The sequence below is a fragment of the Netta rufina genome (genome assembly GCF_964035555.1).
Source record: "Netta rufina genome assembly, chromosome: 14".
Classification (NCBI taxonomy): Eukaryota; Metazoa; Chordata; class Aves; order Anseriformes; family Anatidae; genus Netta; species Netta rufina.
This window is the reverse complement of record NC_140137.1, coordinates 17,917,760-17,936,120: the sequence shown is the minus strand read 5'-3', so window position 1 is coordinate 17,936,120 and position 18,361 is coordinate 17,917,760. Positions and strand designations below refer to the sequence as shown.

Here is an 18,361-nt window from a genome sequence, read left to right as displayed (position 1 = left end):
TGGTAAAAACATCAGATGGGCTGAGGAGAGAACCACTCAATTCCCTATTAATTTCCCCTTGCTGTCTAATTATATGCAAATCCACCAAGCCCGGGTTTTAATTCAGCCGTTTGCATTAAGAGATCAGAGAGAGATTCAAAATGGGAAAGCGGAGTTTGACGTGGCGTTGGGGGCTCTCAAGAATTCAACGGGAAGATAAATTCTACGTTTTAATTAAAATGTTTATTTCGCCCTGCACAATAACGCTCGCTGGCTTTCAGAGGAAAAAAGGGCATTAAGCGTTAAAGGAACTAATTCCTCCTATCGAGAAAATGAGGATTTCTCCCGGGCAGGCACACAGCATCATCCCGGATTAGCGGCTGTAGCATTCTTTGTCAACATGTCACCCTCGAGAGCGAGCAACAAGGAGAGCTGCTATTGCCTTACAGCTGCGGGGTGTCAGTAGAAGCTGCCTGGGACTCCAGGGGGGATTATCTTCCCCCGCGTCCTCCAGGAGGAGTTTGGCACAGAGACTGGGAAATAAACGTTAGTGCAGGTCGCTGCAGTGGTGGCTGAGGACCTGGCACGGGGCAGCCCCCCTGCGCAGGGTCCCCGGCCCTACCCAAAAGGTTTTTGGGGAGCCCTCGCCCCTCAGTCTGCCCTCAGTCATCAGGGTAGGAATGCTTTGGGCATCTGTATAAGCACTGAAGGATTCCACCAGAGCAGTTAAATGCCCAGCAAAGAGCGATGATAACTTCCCCAAATTATCATCCCTGCGTGTACCACCTTGTCTGTCAATTAGCCAGTTGCACAGCTGCGTCTGACACCAAGACATCTTCTCGAGGGGTGTCTGACACCAGGAGAGCACGGCCTTGGCAGCCGTGTGTGGCAGGACAGAGCTCTGCACAGACCAGCAGGATTAGGGTATCGTTATTATTGCCACTGGTATTATTACTGTTATTACCATTGTTTCTTCGCGGTGCAGTCGCCGAGCTGGGGATTTGCTTTCAGACAGGCTGAGACACTTGATTTGTTGTCTTTCTGCAGCTGGTGACGTTCTCACACGGTGAGATCCCCCCACTGCTGGGCTTTGAGAATGGCAGGGGATTGAAATAAAATACAGTTTAGTATGGTTTAGTTTGGTTTAGTTTGGTTTAGTTTGGTTTAGTATGGTTTAGTATAACATAACATAACATGTCGTAATTCATCAGGGAGTGTAGTGCCTGCCAGGAGGGTCTGGCAGCCATCCCATCCCATCCCATCCCATCCCATCCCATCCCATCCCATCCCATCCCATCCCGAGGTAGGGCTGGGTGACAGCGGGGACAGCAGCAGGACTGTGTCCCCGCGGTGGCCACGCGCCCCCGCCCGCGCGGAGGGGCAGGTTTCACCCCTCTGATGTTCGGGGAATCGAAACGCCTTAAGTCACATCAGCGTTTTTTGGTGTTTTGGTTCTTTTTGTTAATTCCCCTACGCTCTTTCAAGTCAATGGGCTGTTTGTGTTTTTGTTTTTGTTTTAAATGGAAAGAATCACCCCAGCCAAGCAGCTGCGAGCCCTCTCGGGAGAACACTTGCCGCCTGAAAAACGCCTTGCTGACACCTCGAGGTTTCCTGTGCGCTTTGCTTGCCGGCAGAGACACCGAGCAGTGGCACAGGGCTTTCCATCCGCTGCTGCAGCGTGGCCTCAGTGCGGAGGGATGCCACAACCAGGCGTCCGGTCCGGAGCCACCTCTGGCCTTGCTGCAGGGCACGGACCCGTTTGGGTTTTGCAGATTTTCCCAGAACTGGCTGCTGAAACCCCACTGCCCCGGCAGGCACGCGAAGGTGAAGGCGGCCGGTGCCTTCGGGCAGGTAGCGCAGGGCTTCCCCTCACGCGCCGGCTCTGCTCGTAGTGCTGTTTGCTTTCCTCCCTCGCCCTCCTGGACATTTTCCTGATTAATTCTGGGTATTAGACCAACCGCTCGACTGCGAGAAGCCGAACAGCCTAAAGGAGGTCAGATGGTATCAGCCTCTGCGGGTCAAGTCGGTGCCTTCGCGTCTGCAGCCGTGACAGGGGTTACTGGCAGCGCCAGCCCCGGCAGCCTCGCAGAGAAATTCGCAGAACTGTGGCACAAAGAAGCAAAAAACACCCAGGGCCGTGCTCCACCTCTGGAGACCGGGGGGACAGGGGTCGTTCTCCACAGCCAGGACCACGAGAGACGCAAAAAACAGGGATGGGCACTATAGGAGAGGGGAAATAACCAGGCCAGCACAGCCCCTGGGTGGTGTTGCCCCAGCATTTGGGGGAAAAAAAACCCTGGGATGTATGACCCTGGTGTTTGTTTCCACGAGGCCAAGTGCTGTCGGTTCCTGGCTGGTCTGGCTCTGTGCTGCTGGCACTGGCGAGGCTGCTTTTGGCATCACGACAGAGGTGTTTCAGGAGCAAGGCGAGCACCAAGCACGGGAGCGAGGCAGCCCCTCTTCTAAATGGGGCAGCAGATACCAGGCGGTGATGCCAAACCCAAAATAATGTTAATTTTTCAGGGGTTCTGTTCTCCAGTGTGCAGCTTAATTGCCTCCGCACTCGCCCCCTGTCACCCTAAGAGCAGCCTCTGGGAGGGACTTTTAATCTTTATTTTTCCATGCCTTTTCTTTCTTTCTTCTTTTTTTTTTTTTTTCATGAAGAACCACCTACATCTTTCTCTTAGAAGATAAATACTTGAGAAGCGAAACAGCTCTTCCTGTGCCCGTAAACGGTGAAAAGCTCAGCTATTTCCCCTGCAGGGCTTAACTTAAAAATAATTACCATCACTGCTTAAAAACAGCGAGCAGCAGCGGAGGGGCAGCCGGGCTGCTGAGCGCTGTGCGGCTCCTGTCGAGGAGCAGGAGGCTCTCGTGCCAAGAGAAGGGTCGGGACGGGCTGCATCGGGTCACATCCTGGACTGGGATATGGCCAGCAAGTCACTGAGGGCTTTTAAAAAGTATTTTGGTTCTTTCCCTGTATTCATCCCCGCTGTGTCTGGGCCAGCTCCGTGCGCTGAGCGGCCCCGAGCAGCGGGTCTCACCCCCAGTTCTTCTGGCAGGAATCCTGCTCTGCCCTTCGACCCCACTGAGCTTGCAAAAAGGAGCAGGTGCCTCGCCAGCGCTGTATTTCAAAGCAGAATTGGATTTTAAAGCTGAGAGGGAGCGGAGGGAAAGAGAAGAGCTGAGAGGATAACCCTGCGACCACAAAACGTGACGCAGAGGGCTCACACCCTGCACAGGGGCAGTAGCTGCCGGCAGGTGCGGGCGGTCCTAAACGCATCAGCCCCTTCTTGAAGCCTGCATGTGGATTAAATGCCTTGAATACTTTCCCCATCGCCTCAGCATGGCCCTTGAGCACCTCTGGGTGAGATGGGGATGGGACAAGGGGACAAGGGGGAGACCCTACAGAGCCTTCGAGGGGTCAGGGGGCAGCCCCCTTGGGTGCCCAGCTCCCGGCGGGGCGATGCTGCCTCTGCTGACGCCCGGCGCTGCTGCGGGGTGAGGGCAGCGCCCGAGCGTGGGTGGCTTTAACTTTCCCTGCTTCCTTTCTGCCGCGGCAGCGGGCTGGGGAGATGTGACTGCAGCAAAAGTGAGAAAGGAGAACAAAAAAAAAAAAAAAGAAAAAGAAAAAAAAAAAAAAAAGTGCTGTGATGAGAAATGAGTAGATGCTGCCGGGCGCCCGCGGGCTGCGGGGGTCCCCAGCCCTGACGCCTGCAGAAAATGGTCTGTGCTGGGTGTTTCTGGGGAGATTTCATCCCAACATCTCCTGCTGCAACACCACGGGGGCTGAAGGGGTCTGGTGGCACAGTCCGGTTTAGTTTTATTCCCAGGGGAGCCCTGAGCAGGGAGATGTTATCAGAACTCGGAGGTGCCCTGGAGCTCTGCAGGGCTGGGCTGGAGCCACAAATGGGCTCCGGGTCCTTTTTTCTGAGAGCCCCGAAGCACAGCGCTGCCCTCCAAGCCCTCCAGCAGCTGATCCCATCCTGCAGGATGCACCCAGCCCCTGATAATTTCCTAATTTGCACTAAATTTTGGGTACAGAGCAAAAGGCAGAGCCCCCGGTACCCAGCAGCTTGTGCAGCAGCAGTGCCTGCTGGCTGCAGCCTGACCTTATACCTTCGTTTCTGTGGCACGGTGACTAATTCTGCAGAAAAAAGGAATTAATTCCTCATTGAATCAGCAGCAGCAAACTCCGTAGGTTTTGTTTTTCATAGCTGACGCGTAGACTCATCTCTCTCTCTGAGAAGTGACGTTGAAGCAAACACGCTGGGGGTGACTTCTGGCCGGGCTGCAGCCTCTGGCACATCCCAGGCGCTGCTCGCCCGACCTCGGCACTCACCCCATTGCCAAAATCATCTTTGCTGGGGGCGGTTTCTTCGTGTCAATGCTCACAGCAGCACAGCCGGGCACTGGGGCTTCGAGGATGCCCAGACCCCGGCTGAGCCGTGAGCCCCAGCAGCCGTCCCTTGGCCCGGCCTCTCGCCCCCCGCCGCCGGGCTGGCCCACGGCTTTCTCATTTCGCTATTTTTGGGGCCAGCGATGTGGGAAAATTTGAAAGTGACGTGACTAATCTCGCCTCACCGCGGCTCGGCTCCCCGCGAGCGCTGCAAACCACAGCGCTCTCCCCGGCGCCGCGCCACGGGGTCGGCTCCTGCGCACCCCGGGGTGCTGCCAACCACCCCGCCGGGTGACCGGGGTGCCCAGGAGGGCTTACGGGGCTGCCCCCAGCCCCCCTGAAGACCCCGATGGCTCAGTGCAGGGCTTCCCAGCAGACTGGTCGCCACTTGGGTTGCTTTTGGGATGCCTGCAGGAAATTCAGCATCCGGAGGCTGGGAGCTGATTGTGGCAGGAATGGCCCTGGCAGATTGTCCCCGTGCCCTGGCCTAAAGGGACCCCGGTGTGCTTGGGGTCCCCTATATGTATGGGGTCCCCTGTGTGTATGGGGTCTACAGTGCCTACAGTTTGCCATGTTTCAGGTCCCCTATGTGTGTAGGGTCCCCCATGCCTGCAAATTCCCTGCAGGGTCCCTCAGGGGCATGGGATTCGCTGTGTGCATGGGGTCCCCTATGAGCACAGCGTCCCCCGTGCCTGCAGGGTCCCGAATGTGGGTGACATCCCACATGTAAGTAGGGTTCCTTCTTCCTTCGTGGTCCCCTATTGCATGGGGTCCCCTGCAGCAAGGAGGTGAGGCTGCCAGCTCAGAAATCCCACCTGCGGGGCTGACCCGCAGTAAAGCTCCTGGGGCTCAGGGCTGTCTGCTACCAAGGGCGAGCAAATTCTTACGTTCGTTTTATTTCCAAAAAAAATCTGTAAAATGAAAGTTTTTGTTCCTGCAAAGCAGGCTTATTTATGTGGCTTTGCCTTCAAAACAAACTATGAAAAAGCCAGCTTTTCACTAATTCCGTTTTTGTTCAAAGCTGGGGGGGGGAAAGTAAGACTTCTTCAAACAGTCATCTGCAAAACCGAGCAGCAGCTTTTCCTAGGAAGGGTGCTTTGTGCCGCTGTGCAGCGGGGCTGATCAAGATCAGCCTCATAAGATGAGCTCCTGTGTCTGGGTTGCTTAGTTTGAATTGTGGTTTGCTCTTCTTTAATACACTAACTCCAAGCGTTATCTGCTGCTTGTGCTCTTTCTTTTTTAATAACCGGGTTGATGGGAAGAGAGCAGAGGGGACACCCCAGTGGGATTGCAGGAAACTGGACGCCGTGCGGCTCGGGTGGGCAGCCCTGGCCGCCCCACACAAGGACCGGCTGGCTGCTCGGTGCACAGATCGAGAAAGTCCGTAAAACCCTTTTCACTAAATTATGGTAGAAATGGCAGCAGAATCCGGCTGCTTTGTTTTAGTTATGACTTGTCCTCTACCAGAAAATTAACAAAAAAGTTCCCATCGCAGCAGCCCCGGCGCAGCACTGGCTGGATGTGGGGATGCCCAGGCAGCTCGACGTGACCGCCGCTGCTTTCGGCTGTAGCAAGGAGGAGTTCTCACAAGTTAACAAAAAAAACACTCCTTTCTTCTTTAATTATTTTCTTCTCCTAAGATGATTCAAGCAGAAAAAAACATCTTTATATTTTTTTTCTAATATTTTCAGTGTTAAAAGTGATACTCTTTATATTGTAGAAAATCCATGAAAATTTTCAGTTTTGACAATTTCACTCCGATTTTGTCTTTTGACCATCTGTGCTATGTTTTCCTAGGATTAACTTTAAACTTTACAAGAAAAAAAATCTCGTTCAAGCCAGCAAAGTAACACAGCTCATTTAGCACGTCACGAATAAACATAACCAGCCTTTAAAAATTAGTCAAAGCACCTGCTGGCAGTGAGGTGCTTTCCACAAAACTTCTGATTACAACATACCACTATTTTCTGAACGAAAAAAAAAATAAAAATAATAAAAATTAAAAAAAAAAAATGTTAAAAAAGACTTAATTGTTGGATAACCCCACAACTGGTGGCGGTCTCTGCGTGCAGGGCTGATGCTGCCTGCGCTGGGTGCAGGCAGCGGGGATGGGAGCAAACGGGGAGGATGCTGCAGCGCGGCTCTGAGGGCGAGCCTCCTTGGAAAGACCTGCTGGGTTTGTGTGTGCTCAGCAGAAGGAGTTTTACGGCTTGCCTCCAGCTTCTCTCGCAATCAGGCACCCGTGTGTGAGCGGTGAGGTCTCCTAATTCTGCCCTGCCAACAATTAGTGTTTCTTAATAATGAGCGCGACTGGGTTTTCGCCTTGCTCATCAGTTCTTGAAGTCACTTTGCTGCTTCGGGGTGGGAGCTGCCTCCGTCACAGCCCTTTCTCTGCCTTCAGCCTGGCTGCTGAGCCCTGCGAGGGCGATGGGCTGTGGCTCGCCAGGCACACGGGGACCTGGCAGCACCCCAGGGACCCGGCAGCACCACTTGCCAGGATTAATTGTTGCAATTTAGCAGGTTGGAGAGGGAAAACGGCCCTCTGGGGGTGCAACCCCCCTGCTCTGCTGCTCTGTCCCCCCTGGAAATGCCATTCTGGTGTTGCTGTAAACGCGCCTCTTCATTTCTGTAGCCAGGTCGCGGCTGCACAGCTCATTCCCCAACCTGCCCCCGAGGGGCTGCGCTGGGAGGGGTGAGACAAAACCGTCCCCAGAGCCTTTTTGTCACCCCCCCCGGGGCTGCTTGAGGTCACCTGGGCCGCGGGGCCGTGACGCCAGGCACTGGTTATTTCGGGCAGGCCGGTGGCGAGCGGCTCCATCACCCCCGGTCTGAGCTGTACTGAAACACGGAGGAGACACAGCGAGATGCTTCAGCAAACCACAGCCGGGGCGAGCCACGGTGCTGCAGGGCCCAGGGCCCTGCTGGGAGGGCACAGGACACGGTGCCCTCACGTCGTGTTGCTCCCCTGGCAGAAATCCTTTGCGATCAGGTGGATTTTGTAGCTTAAGACATCGCCAGCAGCTACCTTCGGGCTTCGAAAAGCCTCCCCAGGGTCCACGTGCTGCAGAAAGTAAATCTAGACTGCATTAAAAAGAGGAAATGGTACCATTTCTCTGGCGTATAGGTTTTTATAAATGAGATTTTATAAATGAGACTCATCCGGTGAAGGCCAGGAGCTAGGAGCCTGGCCACTGGTGGCCAGCAGCAGCAGCAGAGTTTAAAACTGGGGATCAGCACTGAAGGATTCTCTGCTTCTGCGGATCCTGCAGCCCTATTTCCTCCTTCCCTGGGTTGGTTCAGGCTGGGAGGCAGGTCCCTGTAGCGAGCTCCCTAACTGAGGAGGTGGCAGTGGGCAAGCAGCCTCTTTCCTACCCAAGTTTCGGTCTCGTTTCTGTCCCGAGCATCTTTCCCTGCCAGCGTTTCTGTGACTTCAGAGAGGAACAGCAAAGAGTTTTCGAGCAAGGCGAGTGCAAAGGCAGAAGGGATGCGGGGAAGGCCAGCTCTTCGTGCTGCTGCCTCGTCTCGTTTCCCATCTGAACTGGTGGAAAGTCTGAGTAACCGCGCTGCAGCCCGCTGTGCAGCCCCGGTGCCGTGCCCTGCGCCCTGGCCTGTTGTGGATCGGTGTCAGGAGGGTGCAGCCTGCGTCTCCCCACGGTCTGAGGGCTGTTTGCAGCCATCAGTGGGCCAGGCTTTGGGTGCAGGCTTGTATGGAAGGAAAACTCAGCCCACGATGGAGGCTGAGCCCTTGGGGGGCTGAGATTTTCAAAACTGCTCAGCACCAAGCTGGTCCTGGTCCGGTGCGACGGCAAAATGCCCCCACAGAACTGCACATCCCTCACTCGGGCTGTCTGCCACGTGAATCTGCTAAACTATTGCTAGTTCTAGAAACAATGCTGAAAAGCTACCCCTCATCTCTTTTTTGTTGGCAAGAAAAGTTGAAGCTTGGAGCTTCAGACACGTTTAGCAAAGCTGGAGCCAGCCCAGATTGTTTTTGGAGGTGCACGTCCCCCTGCGCCCCGCTGTGTGCAGGAAATCCACACCTGCTAAGCATCAGGAGCTAGGGTGTTCGCTCACTCTTAAATGCAAACCTGCATCCCTCTTTAATTTTATTTGCATAAGCAAACTCTGCGGGCGAGGCGGGTGGGAAGCAGCGTCCCCATCCACCAGGGCTGTTCTCCTCGCCGTTTCAGGGGTTCCTCCTTGGAGCCAGATGGCGTTTCATGCTCGCTCTGCCTGAGCAAAATCATTACCAAAGTGAAAGGCAGCAGTGAATCAAGTCCAGAGATCTTAAATGACTTGTCAGGAGGCATCTGGAGATGCCCTGATAGGACACGAGAGCTTTGGCGAGCAGCACCCGCGGCAGCTCTCTCACGTGCTCCGCTCTTTCCTCCTGCTGCTGCCGTGCCTGGTCCTGGTTCTCCTTCGGGATTTATCCGGGGCAAATCCTGCAACACTCCACCACCGAGGCGAAGTCAGTTTGGGTTTAAAGGCAACCACGGGCGAAACCGGGCGTGTAGGGAGCGGCTTGGGACGCTCGAGGCAAGGAGGCTCGCAGCAGACAGCGGCGTGCGCACGCGGGCACGGCTGTGCGCAGGTGTGAGCGGCTGTGCGTGAGTGTGCACGGGTGTGTTTCCCTCACAGCTGCTCAGGCCTTTTGAACAGGCTCTGCTCTCTCTGCCCCAACACCCGGAGATACCCTGGGGTGTGTTAGAGGAGCTGCTGGGCCACCCATGGTCCCGTCCCGCGTAGCCGGGAGCAGCTGCAGAAGCCCGAGCGCAGTTTTCGGGGTGAATGTGCAGGATGTGGGGGGTCCGGCTGCAGACCAGGGCAACGCACGGGACTGTGCGTGTGTGTGCCAGCAAGCTGGGGGAGCAGAAAACAAGAGCGATGCCTTGGGTGACATGCTTTCAGCATTTATCCTGGAATAAAAGATGCTCGAAGTGAATTCTTCAAGTATTCTGGATTTTGACAGCATCACGTTGATTCGGGTTGATTTGCACCTCCCGTGCAATCAGCACCAGCTGTTACCACTGCGTGATGGTGGATTTCTCTTGCAGGATGTGTTTATTTAAGCATAAAAGGGTGTTTTCTGCCTTCCCCTGGGAAGCCTGTTGTAATTGCCAGCCCCCTCGCAGCAGCAGCACCCCAAAGGCCCTCGCTGCTGGCGGAGCTCGATGATCCCGTGCCCTTTCCTCGCAGCCCGGCCCCCGCCTGCCGCTGAGCCCTCTCCTCCTTCTCTCTTGCAGTCCAACAAAGTTCCCGTCGTGCAGCCGTCCCACGGAGTCCACCCGCTCACCCCGCTCATCCCTTACAGCAACGACCACTTCAGCCACGGCTCCCACTCGCCCCACTTGCCCGCCGACATCAACCAGAAGCAAGGTGAGGGCACCGCTGGGACCGGGCACGGGCGGAGGGAGGGGACGGTGCTGGACACCGCAGGGATCACAGCCAGCACCTTTGGGAACACCCCCTGGCCCCAAATCAATGGGAAAATGAAACGCTGGGGCACTGCTGAGAGGTAGGAGGTTGTTTAGCTTCTTGGCCATGCTTGGTAATCTTGGTCAGTAGGAGTTTGACACGAGAAGCAGCAGCCCCGCTGGGGAAACGGCCCTAATTCACTGTGCACGCTGCCGTGGGGCTTAGCCCAGAGCAGAGCCTGCACGATGTGCACGAGTCAACCAGAAAATGGAAAGTCTTCTTTCCTTTGACTCATACCCAGACTGTTGTCAGGCTGTCATTTTGAGAAAATAAATGCTTGAAACAGGAAATATTTTGACTAAATAGGATCAGCGTCTGAAACCTAAATGGACATCGGCGTGTGTGTCCCCACAGCCACACGTGCGAGCTCGTCACACGTTGGGCTGCTGGGGCTCCTGCGTGAGCCCAGCACACACCAACTAACCCGTGTGTACGGCGTGTAGGGGTTAAACCCTGAGTTGTAAATACAGGAACACAGGCAAGGTTTCACCCCAGACCAGCGTTCCTGGGGGCTGCAGAGATCCCACAGGTCCTGTTATGGAGAGATCCAGCCCAGCACCCCCAGCTGTGCATCCCCCAGCCCTGTGCTGTCGGGGCAAGGGCTCCTTCCCCCTTTGGTCGGGCTGTTGCCCTTCTCAGCCCTGAGGTAGCAATACCTGCTGCTCTGGCTGTGTCCCGACAGAACACAGCTGCAGGTAAATTCTCCTACTGAGTTACATCTTCCTCTCGGTCCTGTTACACATCAGGGTAGTGAACTCCTAATAAGATGGAATCCATCGGAGTCAGTCCTAATTACAACCTTATCAGGAATCCGTCTGGGGGAGTAATCCAGATCTTGAGCTTGCAGGCTGCTGGCAGCTCATCACCAATTCCATAAACGCATTTATGGCCCGGGGCAGCTGCTGGACAACCCCTGCACGCTTTCTGTAGCCTGAGGCTCCTCTGCAGACAGAGGCGAGCTGGAGTTTTACCCTGGAAAGCCCTGCTGCTTAGCAGGGTGCGCAGCTCAGGCAGCTGTATCTGTTTCCTCCCTGGGGGATTTAAGTGCCTCGGGCCACGAGCCCAGAACCCAAATTCACTGCCTGTGAGCCTCCTGCTGAACCCCTCCTGCCCTGAGCTGGCTGAAGGGACGAGGCACTGTTCCCCAGGACAGAGAGCAGCTGGGGGAACTGCAAGAAATGAGAAGAGGAAGCCCTCCCTGCCCATTTTTCTCCAGCTTCTCCTGGGCTGCTCCCAACCCCGGCAGAGCCGACAGGAGCAGGAGATGCTGGGCTGCCTCCCGTGCCCGTATCTCTGGAGACCAGGCAGGGATTCCCCCTACGGAGGGAGAATTCCCACCTGGCACCATCCCCTCCTTCCCAGAGCCTGTGAAACGATCGCTTTTCATCCCAAACCATTTGCAGACACCCACTGGAGCATCCCTGCTGGTCGCTGCTGGGATCCCAGGGGTGAGCGATGGGCTGGGGGCTGTAGGAACAGCGCTGCCCCCGGGCTCCCAGGTGCTGCAGAGAGTACCACAGCAAAGAAAACTGTGACTTCAGTGCCCTGCCTCCTGCAGACAGCAATTCCCCTGTCCACCAGTGGCTGTGGGCAGAGCAGATGGGGCCGGGAGGGGTCCGTGTCAGCGCCGGCTCCAGCTCACCTCCTTCTCCCTTCTCCCAGGAGTGCACCGGCCCTCCCAGACCTCAGACATCCCCGGCTTCTACCCGCTCCCCCCGGCTGGGGTCGGCCAGATCACGCCCTCGATGGGATGGTGAGTGTGGGATCCACGCGGGGGTCGGCTTCCCCTGCTGCGTGCGGCCCCCGCTGCGTGCGGTGTGCCGGGGAGGGGGCTTTCACCCCGTGCAGGGGTGGGCAGTGGGTCCGTGGGGGGGTCCAAAGGCATCATCCTGCCCAGGGCATCCCTGGAGCAGGGGACAACCTGCTGGATTCAAAACCACTGGATTGGGAAGGAGGGAGGGCTTCTTCCCACTTCTTCTAATCACAGCCAAGCCTCTCCTTTGGAGGAGGAGGGATTTTTTTCCCTCGCTGGGGTTTTCAGCACAAGCAGGGCTCTCCCGGAGCGTGGAGCACGGGATGCTGCGCCCGTGGTGCCTCTCGGGAGGTGAGGCAGGAAAATGTGCCCCCGGGCAGAGACCTGAGCCTGGCAGCCTCGCTGCTCCTGGTGACGGGAGGATTTGGAGGAGGCTGGCAGGGGGCTGCGGGGCGCAGGGCAGGTGGTGGCAGGGGGCAGGGGGCACTGCCCTCCTGCTGCTGGCTCAAAAAACCCCGACAAAACCCAGCAGAGCCGTCCAGGTACGAGGCCGTATCGCCAAATCGCCAAACGCGTTAAAACGCCGAGTAAAAAGTCAGCTTTCTGTTGTCGTTGTCCATGGATTTCGTGCTGCAGATATTTAACCACCAGGAAACAGAGGCTGAAGCCTTCGATACAGAGCTGGGCTTCAAAGAGGTGGCATTCTGCTTTCTGTGCTCCATCTGCTACTCTCGGGCGATGATTTAACTCCTCATATGACGTGATTCATCCTCAGGAAAAACAAGTACTGCGGTGACCGTGCCGTAACATGAAAGAAGTAGCTGGGGGTGAGGCAGGAGCTCCCCAGCGCGAGGTCCACTCGTGGGGTGGGAAGCTGCTGAAGGCAGCCCCGCTGCACGGCGGGGAAGAGCCAGCTTCTCCCCGAGGCTTTGTCGGGAGGCTGCTCGCGGAGGAAGCCGCACTGCTGGCAGCTCCCAGCGTCTGCGGGGTTTGGCATCCCCGAAAAACCTCGCCAGGCGTGCACGTCGCTGAGTAATAGGGCAGATACGGCACGGCCACAGGCAGCAGGCCGGCCTGAGGGAGTGGGGAGCACGCATGGTGTCTGCAAGAGGCTTTTGTCCTATTTTTGCTTGTGCCGAATTCACAGAAAGAGCCTCAAACCACTCCTGAAGTGCCCAGCCCTGTGCCCAAAGCCGGGTGGGCTGGGGCACCGCAGTGGCACTGACCCCACAGGAGGCAGGGGATGAGGACGGGGACAGGATGGGGACAGGGATGGGGTGGGGACGGACGGGGAGCACCCACCGGTGCAGGAGGTGACTTCTCCTCCCCAGCTGGCCAGCAGGAGCTGGGCACAAGGCTCGGGAGGACGAGCTCTGGAGGAGGCATTGTCACTCCTGGCTGGAGCTGGATGCCTTAAGCTGCCTTAACCCAGAGCAGCCACTGGTGCTTCGGGGCAGCAGGATGGTGCTGTGATAAGGGGCTGCTGCTGCTGATCGGTGCTGGGAGTAGCCGTGCTGTCCCTACAGCAGCTCTGCACAGCATCTGTGCAGCCACATTTTGGGGTTCGAACATCCCGGCTCGCCGTCCCCAGGCGTCTGGGCTTCCACGCGCGGTTTCAGGCTGGGAGCGTGTTTTGGCAGCCGTACAGAACAAACCGAGGTGTTTTTGAGCTATCTCCATATGAAAACGTGGGGGCTTTCCCGTGCTGGGAACAACCAGGAACTTCCTTCATATTTATTTTACTATCTCACAAATAATTTCCAGCTCCAGGTCTGGTACATGCCCGATTCCCAGTGTGAAACGACTTGAAAAAGAAAAGCAGGACCTGGCGTTGGGCTTGTTTAAAAACAAGAGGCATCCCTTTGAGGATGTGCAGGGGCACTCAGAGCCTTTCTGGGACACGTGTGGGGCACAGGAGGTGCTCTCTGCCTGGCACCCCAAGTTGCTGTGCACCCACACCCTCCCGGTGCCGCCTGCGGCCGTGCAGCCTCGGGTGTGCCAGGCAGAGGGGCTCTGCCCAGGCTGCAGCTCTCTGGTCAAACCCTGCCCTTCCACTTCATCCGTGCAACAGCAATCTCTCCTAGCTTTTCAGCAAAACTCCGTATTTTGACTTTACCGAGACCCTAAACTCCAAAAAAGCCGCAGAGCTACCCAAACTGGGGGCGGAGGGGGGTCAGGTTTGGAGGCGAGCTCCGCAGGGAGGTCCAGCTCCCCCTGCACAAAGCCCAGACCCCACGCTGCCCCCGGCTCCGAGCCCCGTTAGCTGAGGGTATCTTTAGGAAACGCCACGTGGCTGGAGATACTTGATAGACTCTTTCTTCCCGATCCCAGGCAGAGCCAGTCTGTCTATCCGCTCCCGTCATGTGGATTTAGACAGCCGTATTCGTCAGCACTTTCCGCTGGGGCTTCTTTCTCCAGGTGAGTATGTGTGGGCCGGGGCAGCGGCCCGGCTGCCCCCGCAGCTTGCAGTGTGTGCAGTAGGAGCTTGCAGCAGAGCCCGGCCCCGCGGAACAGCGAGCGGCCAGGGAGGACGCCCAGCGACTGGGTTCCCACCAGCACGAGGCAAAGCAGAGCCAGAAATCCCTGCCTTGGGCTCAGCGTTGGGAAAAGGGGGCGAAATCCATCGCTCGGCATTTCCCCCCTTGTCCCTAACCGTGATGGCGAGTACATCCCAGGCGCAGGGCTGGGTTTTGCTTTGCAGGGGGTGATGTGTTTCACCGGGGCTCAGCTTTTAGGGCAGGATGGGCAGGGGGCAGGCACTCGCTGCCCTCCGGGCCCTGCAGCTTGCTCGCAGCCCGCAGCCAGAGCCCAGACCCCGTGCAGGGGCCTCGGGCAGCGAGCGCAGCCCTGGGGCAGCCGCAGCGCTGATCTCCCAGGGAGCAGGACACGGCCCCCGTGGCTGGGAATCGCAGAGCCTCGTGCCTCTGGGCGAGCTGCTGGGCAGGGCAAAGCCCAGCCCTGGCTCCCGGCTGCTCCCCTGCCAGCTTCTGCTTCTGCTTCGTGTTGTCCTGGAGAGCACTTAGCGGAGGCTTCCCGCAGGAAAACCACGCGAGCAGACCTCCGGCCACGCAAACCCTTTCTCCGTGCAACCCCTTGTCCACGCAAACCCTTCTCCACGCAGACCCCGATCCATGCAGCAGAGGCAGGAGCGTGCTGCCAGCCCCCCTGGCTCTCCGAGGCATCGCTTCTCGTGGCCTCGGGGGCGCCGGGCAGGACGAGCTAACGGTTCCCTGCGGGGCCACGGAGCCTCCCCGGCTGTGGCACAGGGGTTCCCGCTCGCAGAGGGTGGATTTTGCAGCGCTGCTGCAGACGAACGAGCGAGTACACCTGGTCAGATAAGGATCAGACTTCAGACGGTGCTGGTGGATTAAATTAAACAGCTTTTCTTTTCGTGCCAGCATATCTAATGAACAGTTCATCTCCCATGGGCGATTCTGCCATCTCAAGCTGCAGTCATAAAGTGGCAAGCTTGGCAAAGCCGACTGCTCTGGCTTTACCCTCTAAAACTCTAGAGAGCTAATGAGGCTTGAAAGCTAGCGAGACCTCTCATGATCTCATTTCTGTGTTGGTGGATAACATTGCTTAGGCGAGGTGCACCTCCTAGAGTTGCAGTTTGGTTCATGTTCAGACTTATGCTTTTTCTGTTAAAAGGAAGGTGTGGGGTGGTCCTAATCTCTCAAATCCAAACGTTGGTTTGAGTTTGTTGTTCCTTCCTACAGCGCTAATAAGATATTGCAGCAACAGAGATCTGAGTGTCTGAAAACGCTCGTTAAAAGCGCCCTTGATCTCGGCGAGGCTGGCTCACGCCGCGGGCTGCTTTCTGCAGCCGACTCTCAGCACCCGGCCGCCTCTCCCCGCGTGCGTTCGGCGCGGCTGGCAGGGGCCAAGGAAAGAGGGAAGAGATGCCCAAATCCCTGCTCCCCGCTGCGTTCACTCGGTCCCCAAATTTTGCAGCCTGCCAGGCGAAGGAGGCCGCGCCGCCGCGGGTTCGCTTTCCGTGTCCTCCGCTTGCCGTCTGCTTCTGCCGCCCCGGAGTGCCACCGAGGGAGAGCCACTGCTGGGGCTGTTGGGGCTGGCCCACCATAGCCCCACAGCTCCCCGCACAGCCCTCGTGGCCACCCCGAAGGCTCACGGCTCGCCCATCTCCCCTGCAGGTTCACTCACCCGCTGATGCTGGGCTCCGGCATGCACACCACCGGCATCCCGCACCCCGCCATCGTGCCCCACTCTGGCAAGCAGGAGATGGAGCACTACGACCGAAACATGTAAGTTGGAAGCGTCACTGGGTTCCCAACACCGCGGGGTCCCCCTTGGTTGTCCCCTGTGTTGTGGGCACAGGGCTGGGCGCTGAGCACTGCGTGTGCCGGGGCAGAGTTTGGCACCGGGTGGGTTTGGCACCGCACGTCTGGGTGCTGGGGTGGCTCTGCCTGCTGACACTGACTGCTCCTCTTGTGTCCCTGCCAAGGAAACCTCAGCCAGAACCAAAGAGAGAGAAGGAAGCCAAGAAGCCCACTATCAAGAAGCCCCTGAACGCTTTCATGTTGTATATGAAAGAGATGCGGGCAAAAGTCATTGCTGAGTGCACCCTGAAGGAGAGCGCAGCTATCAACCAGATCTTGGGCAGGAGGGTAAGGGCTCTTCGCTGCGCACCCGTGGCCAGGGTCAGCGTCCCCTGGGGGGTCCAGGGGAGCAGAGCAGCAGCGTGGGGCTCGGCAGGGCAGTGATGGGACTTGTGCTGTGGTGGGGGGCGTGCGGAGTGCGGACACCCCCAGAAACAAGGGCAGGGAGCGGGGCAGAGGGGGTTCTCCCATCGCTCTGATGGAGATCGGGGTTTTGTTGGTGTTGGAGGCACTGCCGCCTCACTGAGGAGCATCCTCAGGCTGGAAAGAGGGTGCAGGAAGACCCAAAAGTGGGAGAAAAGGGAAATGTTGCACCCCAGTAGCAACGCTGAGATGGCAAGGTCCCCAGCGAGACCAGTGACCAGCGCAGCACCCTGTCCCCTGCAGCTCCTCTTGGGCACCTGCCCCCAGGTGCTCCTCCCTCGTCCCCTGGAGCCCGATTCGAGCTGGTGGCCGCGGGGCAGGGGCGAGGGGACACAGCTCAGCTCCGTGCTTGTCCTTGCAGTGGCACGCACTGTCCCGGGAGGAGCAGGCCAAGTACTACGAGCTGGCACGCAAGGAACGGCAGCTCCACATGCAGCTCTACCCCGGCTGGTCCGCACGGGACAACTACGTGAGTGGCGTCGCGCCTCGGGTTCCCACAGAAAAACCCCCAAAATGGCCCAAAAATGATCGAGGGGGGGCTAAAATCGGTGCCTGCCGATGTCCCAGTTGCCCCTGGTAATGCAGTTTCTGCTGGGGTGGGGTGTGTAGAAATTCAGCGGTGCTTGGAGCATCCCCGTGCTGCTCACAGGATTGTAATAATCATGGAAAATAATTTTTAAAAATGCAGAATAGGAAAGGAAAAGCTGCTTTGCATGCGTTCCACGCAGAGCTCAGCCTCACGGGGTGCTCGGTCCAGCTCTAGGACTCCCTGCGGGGCCGTGTCCCAAGCAGCAGCCCCGGTACCCCCGGCCCATGGGGGCTCGTCTGCTGCCCTCGCAGGGTGACGGTCACCAAGTCGGTGCCTGCCCCCCTGGCATTTTGGGACTTTGATCCCACCCTGGCCACTGCTGTGAGAGGATCCTAAGCAAATCAAGCACGCCACGTTCAAAGTATTCAAATGCAGTCTGAGCACACGCAGACAGCAGCACTGCTTGCTCTGCGAGCTTGCGAGCGAGACCCAGCTCTCCGGCGAGCCTGATTCCCAAGCAAGGTTGCCATTAGGGACGAGAAAAATCTTTACAGATGAAAAAAAAAGGGGGAAAAAAGGTCCCAAATCAGGCAGAGAGGGGTCTGCAGGGAGCAGTGGCCGTGGTGGCAGCTCCCAGGCTGTCTGGAGGCACAGCACGGCACAGCACGGTGGATGTGCTGCCCGCTGCTTCGCGGCACGTCCCGCTTGCAGGTAGCAGGGCTGGCGTTTGGGGAGCCTCCGGGCTACTCAGTGGAGCATTTACAAGCGAGCATTAGAAGAATTCATTTCCTCGTAGCTGTATTAATAATGCAAGAGGCACCGCGGTAAGCGAGGTTCCACAGGCGGTGCGGCGCTCCCGACGCAGGAGATGCCGCCTTTTCTAGTGGCTTTCTCGCCTGTTTTGATCTCCCATGTAAAGAACCCTGCCTAGCAGGCTCACTGGGACCTGAAGCAAAGCACACGTAGATCTTCAGATGTCTGTCCATCCACTCCGGGGCTCTGTTGGTGGATCCAAGGCTCCATCGTTTCCCTCCCAGCCACTTTCTTTGCCTTGGAGCCGTGCAGCCCACCCTTACCCTTCTTCCAGCGCTGCTCAGGAAGCCCAAACTCCACCAAAACGTCCTTAAATAACAACAACAACAATTAGAAATGGAGTGCAAATGCAGAAAAAAAAAACAGGAGAGGTTCTGGGAAGCCCCAGGTTGTGTTTCCCCTGTGACAGCACAGATGCCCCTGCCTCCTTGTGAGTGCAGACTGGGAGCTCGGCATCTTTGCGGGATCAGTGCCTGCTGAGACCCGAGGGGTGCCCGCAGAGAAGCCGGGGCAGCACCAAAGGGCGCTTCTCTGCGGGCATCCCAGCGTCTCAGCCAGCATCTCTGGAGGGCAGCAGCGATGGTAAGAGCCAGGCATCGTTTTCCTCCACGCCCAAGCACTTCCTCCAGCAGAGTCCCATCCCTCCT

General features: G+C 57.5%; 1 protein-coding gene across 2 annotated transcripts in view; it reads left to right on the top strand.

The window, feature by feature from the left end:
* Positions 1-18,361, top strand: part of TCF7 (transcription factor 7) — a gene marked incomplete at both ends in the record, with an annotated part of 62,720 nt that overhangs the window by 36,702 nt on the left and 7,657 nt on the right. For both annotated transcript variants that reach the window (XM_084295287.1, XM_084295288.1), the window contains 5 exons: positions 9,625-9,757; positions 11,519-11,609; positions 15,764-15,874; positions 16,075-16,237; positions 16,734-16,841. In XM_084295287.1, the coding sequence (XP_084151413.1) occupies positions 9,625-9,757; positions 11,519-11,609; positions 15,764-15,874; positions 16,075-16,237; positions 16,734-16,841 (606 nt within the window). The remainder of the gene's footprint in view (positions 1-9,624; positions 9,758-11,518; positions 11,610-15,763; positions 15,875-16,074; positions 16,238-16,733; positions 16,842-18,361) is intronic.